This window comes from Sorex fumeus, unplaced genomic scaffold, assembly GCF_029834395.1.
Source record: "Sorex fumeus unplaced genomic scaffold, SorFum_2.1 ptg000233l, whole genome shotgun sequence".
Lineage (NCBI taxonomy): Eukaryota > Metazoa > Chordata > Mammalia > Eulipotyphla > Soricidae > Sorex > Sorex fumeus.
In genome coordinates, this window is record NW_026606290.1 from 2,822,978 (window position 1) to 2,839,489 (window position 16,512).

Consider the following 16,512-nt stretch of genomic DNA (forward strand, 5'->3'; position numbering starts at 1 on the left):
CCCGCTGGGGAAAAAGAGAAGCAGCATAAAAGTTAGTGCCGATGTCACCAGTAAGTAGAAATGGAGACAAGATCAGAGAAAGTTTGCATTTGAAAAGATATAGGGGGCCAGAGTATAGTGAGTTGGGTGTTTTCCTTGCACGCAGCCGTCCCGGATTCAATCCCCAGCATCCCGTATGGTTCCCTGAGCACTGCCAGGAGTAATTCCTGAGTGCGGAGCCAGGAGTAAGCCCTGAGCATCGCCGGGTATGACCCCAAAAGCCAAAAAACAAAAAAGTATTTATATCTATATACATAGACTTAGAAGCCTGTGTAAAATCAGAAAAAAAAGCATTGTGGGTCCCAGAAGGAGTTACTGGGGGAACATAAGACGGGGCTGGGGCTCAGTGGTGTTGGAGTATGGGCCGCACATTGCCAAGGGTTTGAGGAAGATCAGCTCAGGGTGGGCAAGAGAGGCCACTCCGCATGGTTAGAGACTCCGTGTGGGCAAGAGTCAGCACCGGGGCTGGGCGCGTGCCGTGCATGTGGGCGATCGGTTACGCCCTGCAGGGCTCTCCTCCTCTGTAGTGACGCAGATGTGTTTTCCTCTCACAGGATATGGACTCGTTGATGTTGACCTTTGGGGACATCCCGCATCATGCGCCGGTGCTCCTGGCCTGGGCGCTCCTTCGACACACCCTGAATCCAGACGAGACCAGCAGTGTTGTCCGGAAGATGGGGGGCACGGCCATCCAGCTGAACGCCTTTCAGTACCTGACCCGTCTGCTCCGCTCGCTGGCCAGCGGGGGGAATGACGTGAGGCTCGGGCATGTGGTGGAAGCTGCCAAGCGGGCAGAGGGCGGGCGCGGGCCCGGTGGCAGTCACCCCGAGGCACAGATGCTGCCGACCTTAAAAAGAGAGCTCCGTGTGCAGCGTTTCTCTTCAGCCCCCGACGCCTCTTTGCAGTCGGGATCATAGTCCTGTTTCACGCATCAGGGAACTGAAAACGCAGTCTGTGGAAGTTGCCACAGACACAGCGATCCGCAGTTGGTTGCGGTACAGTCTGAGTCTGCTGTCGGCTTCTTCACCATCCACTGTGTGGTGTTGGTGTTGGTGTTCCCCGGCCCTGTTGGCTGAGAATTCTTCCTGTAGGCTTACTTGGCAGTCAAAGGCGGCTCGGAAACCCTCGGGGTCCTGTTGGGCCTTGGTTTGGGTGACACCTAATGGGACCGGCCGGAAGGAAGTCTTAGCCAGCAGCCCCAGGTCGTCTCGGGACCGTCCAGAGCTGCGCAGGGCTGCTCTCTCCTTCCAGCCGGCTGCAGATTGCTGATTCCCTTTTGATTTCATTCTTGACTTTTGTGTTATTTGTAGGGTAGTTTTTTAAATTTTTAAAATTTTTTTGTATTTTGGGTCACACCCAGCAATGCTCAGGGGTCACTCCTGGCTTTGCACTCAGGAATTACTCCTGGCGGTGCTTGGGAGACCATATGGGATGCCGGGGATCGAACCCGGGTCGGCTGCGTGCAAGGCAAACGCCCTACCTGCTGTGTTGTTGCTCCGGCCCCTGTAGGGTAGTTTTGGTGGTTGTTCTTGCTTTGTCTTTCGTCCCTTTGTCTTCCTGGTCTTGGGTCTGAATTAGGAAAGGCAGGGGGGCTGTGGGTCCTCCCTGCGGTCCGTGGAGACAGAATTGATAGGGGTTTGGTGTGGTGGGCGAGTCACGTGCAGAGCACTCACTGCCCCTTTGCGTTTCAGTGCACCACCAGCACGGCCTGCATGTGCGTCTACGGGCTCCTTTCCTTCGTCCTCACCTCCCTGGAGCTGCACACGCTGGGCAATCAGCAGGTCAGTGTCCGGCTTCCCTGAAGCGCTCCCACCGCCAGCTGCCCCTGTGGAACTGTAGGGACGCACTCGGTGGTGGCGTTTAGTTTTGTCTCTGCTACGCGTGGTACTGACGGGACGTCACAGCTGCCGCGTCAGGGTCACCCAGCCTCTGAGAAATAGACTCATTCTTTAGAAATGGAATTACAATGTATATGTTGTTTCCTAATGGAGTTTAGTTTTTGCCTTTATGCATATGTTCCGAGCAGGAGTGTTTTGTTTGTTTGGTTTTGGGTGGTGTTTTATTTATTATTATTATTAGCTTTTTTTGGTCACACCCAGCGATGATCAGGGGTTACTCCTGACTCTGCACTCAGGAATTACTCCTAGTGGTGGTGCTCAGGGGACCATATGGGATATCAGATCAAGCCCAGGTTGGCCACATGCGAGGCAAACACCCTCCGTGCTGTACTATCACTCCAGCCCACAAAGCACTTTTTAAGTGAAATACTTTTAATTAAAATTTGGAGTGGGTCAGAGTGTAGTACAGCAGGTAGGGCACTTACTTTGCACATGACCAACCCAGGTTTGATCCCCGCCATCCCAGGTGGTCTTCCAAGCACCGCCAGGAGTGATTCCTGAGTGCAGAGCCAGGAGTGGTCCATATTGCACGCATTGCTGGCCCAAAAACCAAAAGCAAATCATTTTAATTTTATAAAACCATGGTTTACAAAATTATTTCTAGTTTTTAGGCGTACAGAGGCCTAGCCATCAATCCCACAACCTGTGTAGGATGTAATCTTTTTTTTTTGGGGGGGGGTCACACCCAGCAATGCACAGGGGTTTCTCCTGGCTCATGCACTCAGGAATTAGTCCTGGCGGTGCTCAGGGGACCATATGGGATGCTGGGAATCGAGCCCTGGTTGGCCGCGTGCAAGGCAAACCTGCTGTGCTCTCACTCCAGCCCTGGATATAATCTTTTAAACTCTGCTTTTTTCCTTTCCATTTTTTTTTTTATTAGTGAGACATCATGAGGTGCAGTTGTAGACTTACACATTTTTGTGCTTGGGTTTCAGTTATACAATGATCAAATACCCATCCCTCCACCAGTGCCCATTTCCCACCACCACGGATCCCAGTATCCCTCCCACCCCTCCATCCCCCCCATCCTTTCCATATTTTGCCACTGCAAAAATTAAGCCGTTTTCCTGCCCCTCTCCTACCAGGATGTGATTGACACTGCATGTGAAGTCCTGACAGACCCTTCTCTTCCGGAGCTGTTCTGGGGGACGGTAAGTCAGCCAGAGGCGGCCCTGCTGTGAGGTGCTCTGCAGCAAACGCAGCAGGTCGGCCCTATTCTGAGGATTGCCGTGTATTTTCTCACTTCATCTTCACGAGCGTTTACCAAGAGCATGCTTTCCTTCCTGCCCTTTCACCTCTGAGGAAAGGTTGTGCTTGAGAGAGGGTTGACTTACCGGTCAGGGCCTGCTGCCTGTGCTCCACACCGAGTGTCCAGTGTCGTTCTGGCTCCTGGCCACTTAGGCCGAGTGTACCCAGGGGCCACGAGTATTGTGCCCTTGCTGCTCAGGGTGCTGTGCCCGGGGTTCCTCGCAGTCTTCACACTGACAGCAACCCCCCCTTTGGGCAGCTCATGAGCACGTTGTTTTTCCCTTACGGTGTCACCTGTCTGACCCCCAGCTGCCCTCCTTCCCTTTGTTTTGCAGACACGCGTAGTTTGTTGTGCTTGCACATGTGGCTGCATTGCTTCCGGGGGCAGGGTGGGAGCTCAGGCCTAGACAGCAGAGAATGCTCCGGTCTCATGCTGTGAGACAGGAACCACTGTGGGTTGGGTTTGCTCTTCCCTGCGGCACTATCCGCTCTGTGGGAACACTGGGTTCCTGGCGGGTCCTGGGCAAACTGTGAGATGCAGCATCTATGGCTTATGGGTAGTCGCAAGTGGTGACAGCTTGTTCAGAGGTTTGCCTGTCCCAGAAAGGCGCCACGTGAAGAGAAGAGGAAGAGGCGGGTGATCTGTAGGTGGATGGATGGGTGGGTGGATGGAGGGATGGATGGATAGTTGGAAGATCGATGGGTGGATGACTGGGTGGATGCATAGTTGGATGGATGGATGGATGGGTGGGTGGGTAAAAGGATTGATGGATGAGAAGATGAACAGATGAAAGGAAGGATGAATGGGAGGATGGAAGGGTGGGTGAATGGGAAGATGGGAGAATGGCTGGATGGCTGGTATGATGATGGGAGGATGGATGGGTGGATGGATGGATGGATGGATGGGTGGATGGGAGAATAGATGGATGAATGCATAGATGGAAGGATGGAGGGTGGATGGTTAGGGAGTTAGAAGGATGGATGGGTGGGAGGATGGATGGCGGGATGGTGGGATGTTGGATGAGAGGATGGATCAGCATTCAGGCACAGTAAGAGCCACTTCACGTCCCAGTGAAGCAGGTGTCGAGTTCTCGGTGGGAATATTAAAGTTTGGAATTCCTAGAGAGCAATATTATCAGTGGAAAGGATTAATTTTAGATTTCCTAATGATCTCTGGATAATTTGGAGAAGTGTTATTTGTGAATAATGTGAAGGAGGATCAGTTACTTCTCTCTTTCTACTACTAGGAGCCAACCTCTGGCCTTGGGATCATTCTAGACAGTGTATGCGGGATGTTTCCCCATCTTCTCTCGCCACTTCTGCAACTCTTACGAGCCCTTGTATCAGGAAAATCTACTGCCAAAAAGGTAGGTTGCTCATTTGGTTGCTTAAAGAGGGTGGGGGAATTGTTGTTTTAAGAATGTCTTTTGCGGAGCCCGAGTGATAGTCCAGCAGGGAGGGCGCTTGCCTTGCACGCAGCCGACCCAGGTTCTATTCCTGGCATCCCATAAGGTCCCCCAAGCATCATCAGGAGTGATTGATGAGTGCAGAGCCAGGAGTATAACCCCTGAATATTGCCAGGTGTGACCCAAAAAGACATAAAAAGAAAAGAAAAGATTCTTGCTTGCTACAGTTAAAGTTTCACTACCATAACAAGAATTAGTCTGTAGTCAGATAGCGTCTCAGTTCTATAAAATTAAAATTGTATTCTTTTTAGACATTTTGCAGGTCAATCCCTCCTTAATGTATGAGGGTTGTTTCCAGTGGCGAAACCAGGCCTCCTGTGTGCAATGCTGCACTCCCGCCCTTTGAGCCACCTTTGAACCATCCCCTTGACCTCCAAATTTAAATACTGTTTAATAATTTCACTGTCACTGTCCTCCCGTTTTTCATCGATTTGCTTGAGCAGGCCCAGTAACATTGTGAGACTTGTTGTTACTGTCTTTGGCATATCGAATACGTCATGGGGAGCTTGCCAGGCTTTGCCGTGCAGGCGAGATACTCTTGGTAGCTTTCCAGGCTCTCCGGGAGGGGTGGAGGAATTGAACCCGGGTCAGCCCAGTCGGCCGCGTGCAAAGGTAAACACCCTACCCGCTGTGCTATTGCTCCAGCCCTTTTAATAATTTAATAATAATATAAATATATATAAAATAAATAATAATATTTAATAACAAATAATTGAGGTATTTTTTGTTAGGGCTGGGTATGTGCCTTAAGAAGAGGTAGAGCACATCTTGACTATCCGAGACCCTAAATTTGATGCCCCTGTACTGCCTGGCCCCTGAACACTGCCAGGTGTGGCTCCACAAAAAGTTTTCTTCAAAATCACGGATTGGCATTCTAGAGAGAAAGTACAGTAGTCCAGTGGGGAGGGTGCTTGCCCTGCATGTGGCTAACCTGGGTTCTGTCCCTGGCACCCCTTGGGGTCCCCAAGCCCCTTTAGGAGTGATTTCTGAGTGCAGAGGCAGGAGTAAGTCCTTAAAGTCCTGAGCAGAGTAGGCGTGGTCTGACTACCAGGAATCAAAAACAGAGACAGGCGACCTCTAATGTAGAGGGGAGGCAGCTCGGGCCTGGGCACTGAGTTCCTTGTTCATGGGTGGTAGAGACTTGGAGCTGTAAACAACCTGAGTCTACCCGGGTGGTCTGGGCGCAGCCCCCAGGTGAGTGCATGTCCTGTGTCGTGCAGGTGTACAGTTTCTTGGATAAGATGTCTTTCTACAACGAGCTGTACAAGCACAAGCCTCACGACGTGCTCTCGCACGAAGACGGAACTCTGTGGCGGAGGCAGTCGTCCAAACTCCTCTACCCCCTCGGTGAGAGCCCACGCCTGTGTCCTGACTGTGTTTCTTAGGACGAAACGCGCACGTCCTTCTGTGCTTGTTGAGTGCTGATTGTCGTTTCTCTTTTGACATCACTGGATTGCTTAAAAAATAACGCGTGTTAAATGAATTGCCGTTAAATGTGTGGGTTGTTTGTAGGCTTTCCATTTTATTCCACCTGTTTGTGTATTTTAAATCTAACACTGCACAGTTTTATTACTATTACTTATTAGTACGATTTTTAGTCAGGTAATGTATGCTTTAGTTTTGCTTTCTTTTTTTAAAAATTGTTCTAGCTAGCTGTTCAAAGTTTTATGATTCCACATAAACATTTTTGTTCTGCTTGCTTTAAAGTATTAGTGGAGTTTTGATTTAGATTGCATAAAATCTGCATATTCTTTGTGTAGAATGGGCGTTTTTACTTTTATTAGGTCTTTCATCAACGTACATGGACTAATTTTTTGTGTCTTGTTCCTTGTCTCCTATTTTTGTAGTATTTGTGATATTGGTCTTTCATTTCCTTTGTTAAGTTTACTTTTAGGCATTCTTTTGGATTCAGTTTTAAATGGTGTTGGTTTATTAATTTCTTGTTCTTATTTGCATATAGGAATGCCACATTTTACTTTTTCTTTTCTTTTTGGATCACACCTGGCATTGCACAGGGGTTACTCCTGGCTCATGCACTCAGGAGTTACTCCTGGTGGTGCTCGGGGGACCATATGGGATGCCAGGGATTGAACTCGGGTCGACCGTGTGCAAGGCAAATGCCCTGCCCGCTGTGCTATCGCTCCAGCACCACTATTATCATACATTTCATAACAGCCACTTTGCTGTTACTTATCTCTGGTAGTCTTTTAATTGAATAAATAAGGTTTTACGTATATTAACAATGCATTTTCAAATAATTATAGTTATTTTTACTTATTTTCAATTTGGATACCTTTTTTATTTTTATTGTATACTGTCTTTGATGTTAATTAAATAGAATTGATATTTCTGGGGGGAAAATAACGGATGAGAGGCCGGAGCGATAGTACAGCGGGTAGGGCATTTGCCTTGCACACGGCAGACCTGAGTTCAATCCCTGGCATCCCATATGGTCTCCCCAGCACCGCCAGGAGGAATTCCTGAGTGCAGAGCCAGGAGTAACACCTGAGCATTGTTGGATATGACCCCAAAAAAGAAAAAAAAATGATGACGGGGCGTAGCAGTAAGATAGCCTGTAGGGCGTTTGTCTTGCACGTACCCCCCCCCCCCCCCCCGTTTGTTCCATGAGCTCTGTCGGAAGTAATTCCTGAGTCCAGAGCCAGGAGTAACCCCTGAGCGTTATCCAGCGTGGCCCCCAAATGAAACAAAATATGTTCATTGTAAGAAGGGAATCCCGACAGAGCTGTATGTTAAGTAGTTCATCTATGTGGAACTGTCTTTTTGGCGGTGAGGGGAGAGGTGGGTTTTGTGCACGTGCTTTATTCCTGCTTCAGGCTTCACCACCCAGTGGTGCTCGGGCTTACAAGTCCTGGCTCTGTGCTCAGGAACTGCTCCTGGCAGGGTCCAGGCTGTACCTATCGAATAATGTCACGGTTCCAGTAAGCGTCCTCTTAGACCGTGTGCTCTCACAAAGTCATTCTCCAAGGATATTTTTGTGACAGTGGTCCGGGATCATTCCTGGCAATGCTTGCGAGTCTCAGGGTGGTGCCAAAGTGAGCCCACGTCAGCTGCAGTGAAGGCTTGCAGCTTAGCCCCAGTACTGCCTCTCCAGGCTGATGATCATTCTTGGTGGTTCATCATGTTTGGGGTTTTTGGGGGGCTTGGACCGCACCTGGGGCTGCTCCTGGCTGTGGGTGGAGCTGTTCCCGGCAGTGCTGGGCACCTTGCGTTGGAGAGAGCCACAGTTGGCACATGCAGGGCACGAATCCTCCTGTTACCTCTCTGGCCCTTGATGTTTTCTCTCTCCCTTTCATTTTTATTTTTGGGCCACGCCTGGCCGTGCTCAGGGCTTTCTCCCGGCTCTGTACTCAGAGATCATTGGCAGTGCTCAGGGGAGACCACATACAATTCCAGTGGCGGATACTGAGTGATCGTATGCCAGGCAAGTGCCCTCGCTCCTGCCTGTCGTTGCCTCTCTAAGGACATTGAGGTTATGTAAGGGTTTCGGGAATACAGTCACAGGCAGGGGCTGGGGCAATCGTGCTTGCCTTGGACGCGGCTCTCCCAGGTTTGCTGCCTGGCACACCCTGTATGGTCTCCCAATCCCCTGATCCCTGAGCACAGCTGGAGGGGGCCCCGAGACCCAAAAAAAATAAAATCTTCACTGGGGATCATTATATGATTATGTGCAGGTGCTCCGTTCCTGCTTCAGTCTTCACCGTGGGATTGTTGGGGAAAAGGGTAAACACATTAAACATCTGGGGCAGAGGTCAGAGGGTGGGAGTGCGTGTCCGTCATGCGCAGGCACGGGGCGGATATCGGCACCAGATGAAACTGATGGTCCCCTGCACCACTGGGGAAGCCCCCTCAAAAAATAAAAAGCCAGCCAGAATGTAGGTCAGTGTGAGAGCACTTGTGTCACACACGTGAAGCCCTTGGTTCAGTCTCTGGCACTACCAAAAAACCCACGAAAATAAAAGAAGCACAAAATTTGAAAGAGGGTGTCAGAGAGTACGGTGGGTAAAGGCACTTGTGGTGCATGTGGCTAGATTGGGTTCTGTCCCCAATTAGATCCCGGTATCCCATATGGTCCCAAAACCCTGCCATGAGTGGTCCCTGAGCACAGAGCCAGGAGGCAGCCCTGAGAACCTCCTGATGTGGTCCAGGACGTACTGCAAATTGTAATTGCAGTAGATTTTCACTGCCAGATGTCATGGGTAAATAAATGTGAGGGGGGGTGTGTGCGCACACGTGCATGTGTGTGCATGTGTATAAGTGAGCTGTAGAGTATCACTCTTAGAAAGGGAATTCTGATACATGGATGAAACTTGTGTTCAAGTTACGCTAAGTGAAATAAGACATTCTTGGAAAGACAAATACTGTACGAAGTGATCTGAGCAGTCAGGGGTCGGCGATGGAAAGTGGGGGGCAGCTGGTGGTCGGTGGAGCCTAAGGGTGGCAGAATGGGAAGTGCTAAGCGAATGGGCCCAGAGTTTCAGTTTTGCCCGGTGAGAAGGTCTTGGGGTGAATGGTCGGTAGTGACCGCAGGATGTGCGGCCCAGGGGGCCTGGGACTGTGTACTTGAAAGGTAGATTTTGTGAGCTGGAGCAATAGCACAACGGATAGGACATTTGCTTTGCATGTGGTCGACCCAGATTTGATCCCCAGCATCCCATATGCCCCCCCACCAAGCACCGCCAGAAGTAATTCATGAGTGCAAAGCCAGGAGTGACCCCGGTGCATCTCTAGGTGTGACCCAAAAAGCAAGAAAGAAAGAAGGAAGGAAGGGAGGGAGGGAGGGTAGATTTTGGTGGGAGTCAGCCGTTTACCACGAATGAGGTGGCAGATTTTATGTTGCATATATTTTAATGTGATTTAGAAAAAACAGTGATTAAAGAACTTGGATGGTGCCATATTAAGTCGTGGAGAAAAGTTGTACCAATTTGGGTCAGAGCAATAGTACAGCGGGGAGGGTGTTTGCCTTGCATGTGGCCAACCCGGGTTCGGCCCCCAGCATCCCATAGGGTCCTCCCAGCCCTGCCAGGGCTATTTTCTGAGCAGAGCCAGGAGTGATCCCTGAGCATCACCGGGTGTGACCCAAAAAAGATGACAACAACAAAGTTGTAGCATTTGATGTTCCTACCGCCGGGGTTAAGGAGTGGCCGGTTCTGAGTTCTCGCCCCGTGTAGTCTGGGCTGTGCGAGCTGCAGAATCAGGAGGAGCGGGCGTTACTGCCTGGGGTTGGCGTCCCTGGCACCTCCCATCCTATCGTCCTGTTGGTGGTCTTCAAAGAGTTGTTTGCTGGCTGGGGGGAGCCACTCTACACACAGTTATCTTTACATTTTTACACATATGCAAAGTCTCCCTTCCCCAAATGACCAGGAAGGGTGTTTTGTTTTGCTTTTGGTGGAAAAATTTGTAGCCGTTGAAGTAACTGGGAAACCAAACTACATCTCTGCATGATGATTGTTGCCCTGGGCTGGAGACAGCGACACGGTTGCCTCAGCACAGAGCCGGGGTCAGCTCCTGTGCACCGCCAGGGGGAGCCCACAGCCCCCCAGATAACATTGTTCCCTGGTACCAGAGTTGCCTTTTCCCTGTTTGTTCTCGATGACTAACCTCCTTCCTGTGCCTCTCGCATTCAGGGGGTCAGACCAACCTTCGGATACCTCAGGGCACTGTGGGCCAAGTCATGCTGGACGACCGGGCGTACCTGGTGCGCTGGGAGTACTCCTACAGCAGCTGGGCCCTGTTCACCTGCGAGATCGAGATGCTGCTACACGTGGTCTCCACGGCAGGTGGGCGGTCAGCACTGGGGCAGCGGGGATGGGCCTCGGCCACGCCCATATCCCAGGTCGAACCAGCCGGACGGCGGCTGATGGCCCTGCGGAGGTCCGGGTCTCTGAGGGATGGTTGGGCCATCCGCGTTTTCTCCCCCCAGACGTGATCCAGCACTGTCAGCGGGTCAAGCCCATCATCGATCTGGTCCACAAGGTCATCAGTATAGATTTGTCCATAGCAGACGGCCTCCTGCCCATCACGTCCCGCATCTACATGCTGCTGCAGCGGTGAGTGGCGGGTTCGAGGCCACTCTTGGTCCTTGTGTGACATCTGTCCCCCCGTGGGCTGGGGGTAGGGGGAGGGGGAGGAGGGCGCAGTTTCAGTTTCCGCCCCTAGAGGCAGGCCTTGGCAGAGAGCACCGGAAAGGCTGTTATGGGGACAGTCGGACCGTCTGTCTGTCTGAGCCCCGTGCCCCCCCAACCCCGCCCACCCAGGCTGACGACCGTCATCTCGCCGCCCGTGGATGTCATTGCGTCTTGTGTCAGCTGCCTGACCGTTCTGGCCGCCCGCAACCCAGCGAAGGTGAGAGAGACGTCAGGTCCTCCTAACAAATCTAACGTGTTCTAGGGTTTTTGTGTCGACTTGGGAGCCACACCCGGCAGTGCTCAGGGGCTCACTCCCGAGTCTGCTCAGGGATCAGGCCTGCTGGGGCTTGGAGGGCCCCGAGTGCTGGACCCAGGCTGGTCACCTGCAGGCTGAACACGCCCTCCCCACTGTGCGCTCCAGCCGCGAGCCAGACGTGGTCTCTGGGCCCTAATTTGCGCTTCCCTCCCCAGGTCTGGACTGATCTTCGTCACACGGGCTTTCTACCGTTCGTGGCCCATCAGGTGTCCAGCATGAGCCATATGCTGAGGTGAGGCTGGGCTTTCCGGGTACCAGGCGGGTTTCAGGCTCGGGCTGCCTTTGCACTTTTGGGTTTTTGTTATTATTTTTGTTCTGATTTGGGGTCATACTTGGTTGTGTTTGGGCCTTCCTTCTAGCTCTGCATTTGTATCACTCCTGGTGGGGCTACGGGGACCATGTGGGCTGCTGGGGATTGAACCCAGGTTGGCTGTGTGCAAGGCAGCATCCTCCCTGCTGTGCCAGCTCCCCGGCTCCTGGGCTGCTATTGTTCCCTGTGCGTCCTCTCCCCTCCCCTCCCCTCTCCTCCTCTCTCCTCTCCCTTGGGCTCCACATCCAGCAGTGTTCAGGAGCTACTCCCGTCTATGTGCTCAGGGCTCGCTCCTGGCGCTGCTCGGGGGACCAGGTGTTCTAGGGATTGAACTGCGGATTCTGGGGAGCAGAGCCTGTGCTCATGGATCTGAAGAAACTTTCCTGCTGATTTTTGCTCCTGCCTGTTCAGCCATCTGGCTGAGGTGGAGGACAGCAGGGAGAGGAGATAGTGGGATTCAAACACGCAGACGGCTGCCCGCCGAGGCCCCTCCTCCCTAGGGAAGGGCCTGTGGAGCTGGGCCAGGCATCTTGTATCTTCTCAGCAGCTTCGATGAGAATGTTTCCACTTCTGCCCTGGAGAATCCAGAAGCGTCTCGGTCTCGAGCTTTCCCTTCCCTTCTCTTTGCGGTAGGCCGTGCCAGCAGTGCTTGTGCACCTGCTGTGTTCAGGCCGGGCAGTGCCAGGGTGGAGTCAGCCTCCGACCCGCCAGGCATGTGCTCTGCCACTCAGTCACTGCTACCCGGCAGTGTGGCTCGGGCTCAGAAGGATGCCCGCAGGGTCTCTGCTCTCAGCCTCGGCCCCCCCAGTCCCGCACACACTCACTCGGCTGTGCTTAGGGCAGATTCCTGGCTTTGTGCTTGGGGCTCATTCCTGGCCCTGGGTCACTCGCCCTGTCCTCGGCCGTGGTCGCCCTATCCTGCTTCCGGATGTCTTGTCCTGACCCAGTCGGCACGTCCTGAGTGCGCAGGCTCTGGGCTCCTGCCTTGGTGTTCTCCTCTTGCTCTCTGTTGCTCATGCAGGAAAATTGTTTTCCTGATGTCTGTTAAGCCTCTGGGCTGGAGCGATAGCACAGCGGTAGGGCGTTTGCCTTGCGCGCAGCCAGCCAGGCCGAGCCGGGTTCCATTTCTCTGCCCCTCTCGGAGAGCCTGGCAAGCTACCTGTGGCGTGTTCGATATGCCAAACACAGTAACAAGTCTCAAAATGGAGATGTTACTGGGCCCGCTCGCGCAAATCGATGAACAACGGGAGGACAGTGTTTGACAGTGTTGATTAAGCCTGTTGGGCGATCAGACGTGTTCTTAATGTTCCTTGGTTATGAAGGCAGCTGGTTTTCCTTAGTTTCTTCACAGATGCCAGGCCATTTGGATGGTGTCTGTGATCAGTTTCCTGGCCCGTGCGTGGCCCTCATCTCCCGTTCTCTCTCCCCAGCGCTGAGGGGATGAATGCCGGCGGCTATGGGAACCTCCTGATGAACAGTGAGCAGCCGCAGGGCGAGTATGCCGTCACAGTCGCCTTTCTGCGGCTGGTCACCACTCTGGTCAAGGTAAGACTCGTGTGCAGGCCTCGGCAGCCCTCGGTGGCCAGACTCGAGCGGCCGCGCCTGCTGGGCAGGGATTAGAGGGCCGGCCGGGTTGATTTTAGTTCAGCGAGTACGGACGTTTGAGATCACTTCCACGCGTGGAATGGTCCGTGACGAGATGGCACGGCTGTCGGAATCGGATTCGTGTCTCAGGTGGACTGTTTTGTGGTTTGCTTTGGGGTCACAGCCAGCCATGCTGAGGGCCCCCTCCTGGCTCTGTGCTCCTGGACCACTCCTGGTGGGCTTCTGGGACCAGATGGGATGCTGGGGATGAATCCGTGTTGACCACATGTGAGGCAAATCCCATCAACACTCTTGCCCACCCCCAGGGTGATCGTTCCCTGGTGTTATCACCTTGGGGATGTCTAGATTTTTCTCAGAAGCTCTAAAACAGGCATGATGATTAGTCTCTCCTGACAGCCACTGAGAGGGCCTCACAGGAAGACGCTCAGCAGACTCCTGCAGGCCTGAGCATGCAGGAGAAAGGGATTTGTGTAGAGGCGCGCGTGTAGACATCGAAGTTCACGTGTAAACAGAGGATGCATCCTTCAGCATAAGGAAGCAGGGCCAGGATGGCAGGACAGCGGGCTCGTCCTGCGTGTGGGCGACCCAAGTTTGATCCCTGGCCCCCACATACACATATGGCCCCCTGAGCCCTTTGGAAAGATCTCGTGAGCACAGAGCCAGGAGAGGGCCCTGAGCACCACCGAGAGCGGCCCCAAACAAAACTTCTCGTCACACGAGTTCTCCAGAGGTGGGACGAGCTCTCGTGTCTGGTTCCTCGCAGGGGCAGCTGGGCAGCACGCAGAGCCAAGGGCTGGTGCCTTGCGTCATGTTTGTGCTGAAGGAGATGCTTCCCACCTACCACAAGTGGCGCTACAACTCCCACGGTGTGCGAGAACAGATCGGTAAGGGGGCCGGGCGGGGGGGGGGGGGGGGTTCCCGGGGCTGCCCGTCTGCCCCGCACGGCTCCTCCTCTCCTCGACCACGAGCAGCACCCAGCCCTGTACCCCCCCTTGTCCCCCACGTCCAGGCTGCCTGATCCTGGAGCTGATTCATGCCATACTCAACCTGTGCCATGAGACGGACCTGCAGAGCAGGTAGGGAGACCCGGCCCTCCCCGCCCCCACCCCCCTTTGTGCCGGCTCAGTTGCCCCGGGCGTGAGGTTTCTGACCGACGCTTTCTCCCTCCTCTGGGGAGAGCAGCCAGTGCAGGGGGCCAGATCGCCCCCCCATGGGCTCACTCGCCCGCTTGTGGCTCACTTCCCATGGCTGTCCTAGACCTCGGGCCTGTCCTAAGATTCTGTTCAGAGGCCCCAGAGCGCATCCCAGCTGGGACTCGCGCATGTCGCATGTGCTGTTGGGCTTTGCTCTTTCTCATTACTCTGGGACTTTCTTTTTTTGGGGAGGGGGGGGAGTTACACCTGGAGATGCTCAGGGGTTAATCCTGGCTCTGCACTCAGGAATTACTCCTGGCGGTGCTCAGGGGACCATATGGGATGCTGGGAATCGAACCCGGGTTGGCCACGTGCAATTGCTATTGCTCCAGCCCCACTCTGGGATTTCTTTCCAAGCTAGGACGTAGACCTGTGTTTCTGTTTCTGGTTTGGGGGCCACACACAGTGGTGCTTAGGGCTCATTTCTGTTGGGGTTTCGAGGGACCTTGTGGGGTGCCGGGAATGGCACCTGGGTCAGCTGCGTGCGAGGCGAGCACCCTGCCTCTGGACAGTGGCTCTCCAGAGTGTGGGTCCATTGTTCGTTTCAGTCGGGACCCCCCTGTTCGTTGCCGGTCACTCATAATTGACAGTCTCTGTCATTACACTGGATCTCCGAGGGAAGGGAGTTATACCAGTTAGGTGGCCGAGCCGGCCCCCTAACTCAGGGCATCTCTCCTAGTCACACGCCGAGCCTGCAGCTCCTGTGCATCTGCAGCCTGGCCTACACGGAAGCAGGCCAGACTGTCGTCAACATCATGGGCATCGGCGTGGACACCATCGACATGGTGATGGCTGCGCAGCCCCGCAGGTAGGACTCCTGGGCCTGGAGAGACCGGGGACGCTGCCCCCTCCCCTGGCACTAACTGAGGTACAGGTTATTATGAGTGCCGGCACAGGGCCGTCATCTCTGGTTTCCATTTGGCTCCCTAGCGACGGGGCAGACGGCCACGGGCAGGGCCAGCTGCTGATCAAGACCGTGAAGCTGGCGTTCTCCGTCACCAACAACGTGATCCGACTGAAACCCCCATCCAGCGTGGTGTCCCCCCTGGAGCAGGCCCTCACCCAGCATGGTATGTGGCTCCCCAGCGCGTGGCCGCCCAAGGTTGTGCCCCAGCCTGGCTCAGGAGCCAGCCGTGACTTTTCCGATCGGGTCCTTGAGGAAATTTGGGGATTGTCGCCGACTGGGGTCAGAGACAAGTGGCCTGGCTCCTCCCTCGCTTCTCCCTCCTGTCGATGACAGCACAGCAGCTAGGACACTCCCCGGGCACGCGGTCTTCCTGCCACCCCTCAGAGTAAACCCCGGAGCAGAGCGCTGGGTGTCAGTCCTGAGCACGGCTGAGAGTGAATCCAGAACAAACCTACCACAAAAACAAGACCAAAAGATGCGTGTTGAGGGCCCAGAGATGGTGCAGGAGGCGGGAATGCTGTTTGCATGCAGAAGACCCCGGGTTTAATCCCTGACGCTGCAGGGTATGACCAAGAAGGACAGATGTTAAAGCCAGCCCGCCTTGGTTCCAGTTTTGCCTCCTGCCCTCTGTGTGACTGGGGATCCGCTGCTAACCCAGCCTGGTAACCTGCCCGCTTCTGACGGCGGACTCCGGACAGTCCCCTCAGCGTGTGGGCGGCCTCCCAGTGCTGCTGCAGTCCTGACCGCTGCTACTTTCTGGCCTTAACTACTCATTTAATCTCTTTGGGACCATTTTTCTCACCTGGAGGTAGTTGGGGGGAATTTGTTTATGTTTTTGGGTCACCCACTCGGTGATGCTCAGGGGTTACTCCTGGCTCAGCACTCAGGAGTACTCCTGGCGGGCTTGGGGACATCGAACACGGGTCAGCCGTGTGCCAGGCAAACGCCCTCCCTGCTGTGCTATTGCTCTGGGCCCTTGATGCAAGTCGTTGTTTAACCTAGAAGACTATCTCTTCCCATCTTAGTTAGATTAGAATGTTTATTCCCAAGTTCTCCCTCTTCCCTTCAGGACTGGCTCCCCGGGTCACTGCTTTACTCTGGCCTTCCTGCAAGTTTCCTCACATAGATCTGCTCCTTTGAGCAAACCCCCCCTCCCCTATTTATTTATTTATTTATTTATTTTGCTTTTTGGGTCACACCCAGAGATGCACAGAGGTTACTCCTGGCTCATGCACTCAGGAATTACTCCTGGCAGTGCTCAGGGGAATCGAACTCGGGTCGGCTGCGTGCAAGGCAAATGCCTGACCTGCTGTACTATTGCTCCAGCTGCCCCCCCCTTTTTAAACCACAGTCAGTTATATGGGGGCTCTCATACTGGGGAGCA

General features: G+C 53.7%; 2 protein-coding genes across 3 annotated transcripts in view; one reads left to right on the plus strand and one right to left on the minus strand.

Moving 5' to 3' along the window:
* Positions 1 to 16,512, minus strand: part of SH3GLB2 (SH3 domain containing GRB2 like, endophilin B2) — an 89,858-nt gene that overhangs the window by 51,258 nt on the left and 22,088 nt on the right. The gene's annotated exons all lie outside the window — the stretch shown is intronic.
* NUP188 (nucleoporin 188) overlaps positions 1 to 16,512 on the plus strand; it is a 48,612-nt gene that overhangs the window by 22,976 nt on the left and 9,124 nt on the right. The window contains exons 11-24 of the mRNA XM_056108893.1: positions 594 to 794; positions 1,731 to 1,820; positions 3,023 to 3,088; positions 4,433 to 4,552; positions 5,872 to 5,998; positions 10,297 to 10,449; positions 10,593 to 10,719; positions 10,927 to 11,014; positions 11,269 to 11,345; positions 12,854 to 12,968; positions 13,792 to 13,912; positions 14,038 to 14,104; positions 14,901 to 15,029; positions 15,152 to 15,291. Coding sequence (XP_055964868.1) covers positions 594 to 794; positions 1,731 to 1,820; positions 3,023 to 3,088; positions 4,433 to 4,552; positions 5,872 to 5,998; positions 10,297 to 10,449; positions 10,593 to 10,719; positions 10,927 to 11,014; positions 11,269 to 11,345; positions 12,854 to 12,968; positions 13,792 to 13,912; positions 14,038 to 14,104; positions 14,901 to 15,029; positions 15,152 to 15,291 — 1,621 coding nt within the window. The remainder of the gene's footprint in view (positions 1 to 593; positions 795 to 1,730; positions 1,821 to 3,022; positions 3,089 to 4,432; positions 4,553 to 5,871; positions 5,999 to 10,296; positions 10,450 to 10,592; positions 10,720 to 10,926; positions 11,015 to 11,268; positions 11,346 to 12,853; positions 12,969 to 13,791; positions 13,913 to 14,037; positions 14,105 to 14,900; positions 15,030 to 15,151; positions 15,292 to 16,512) is intronic.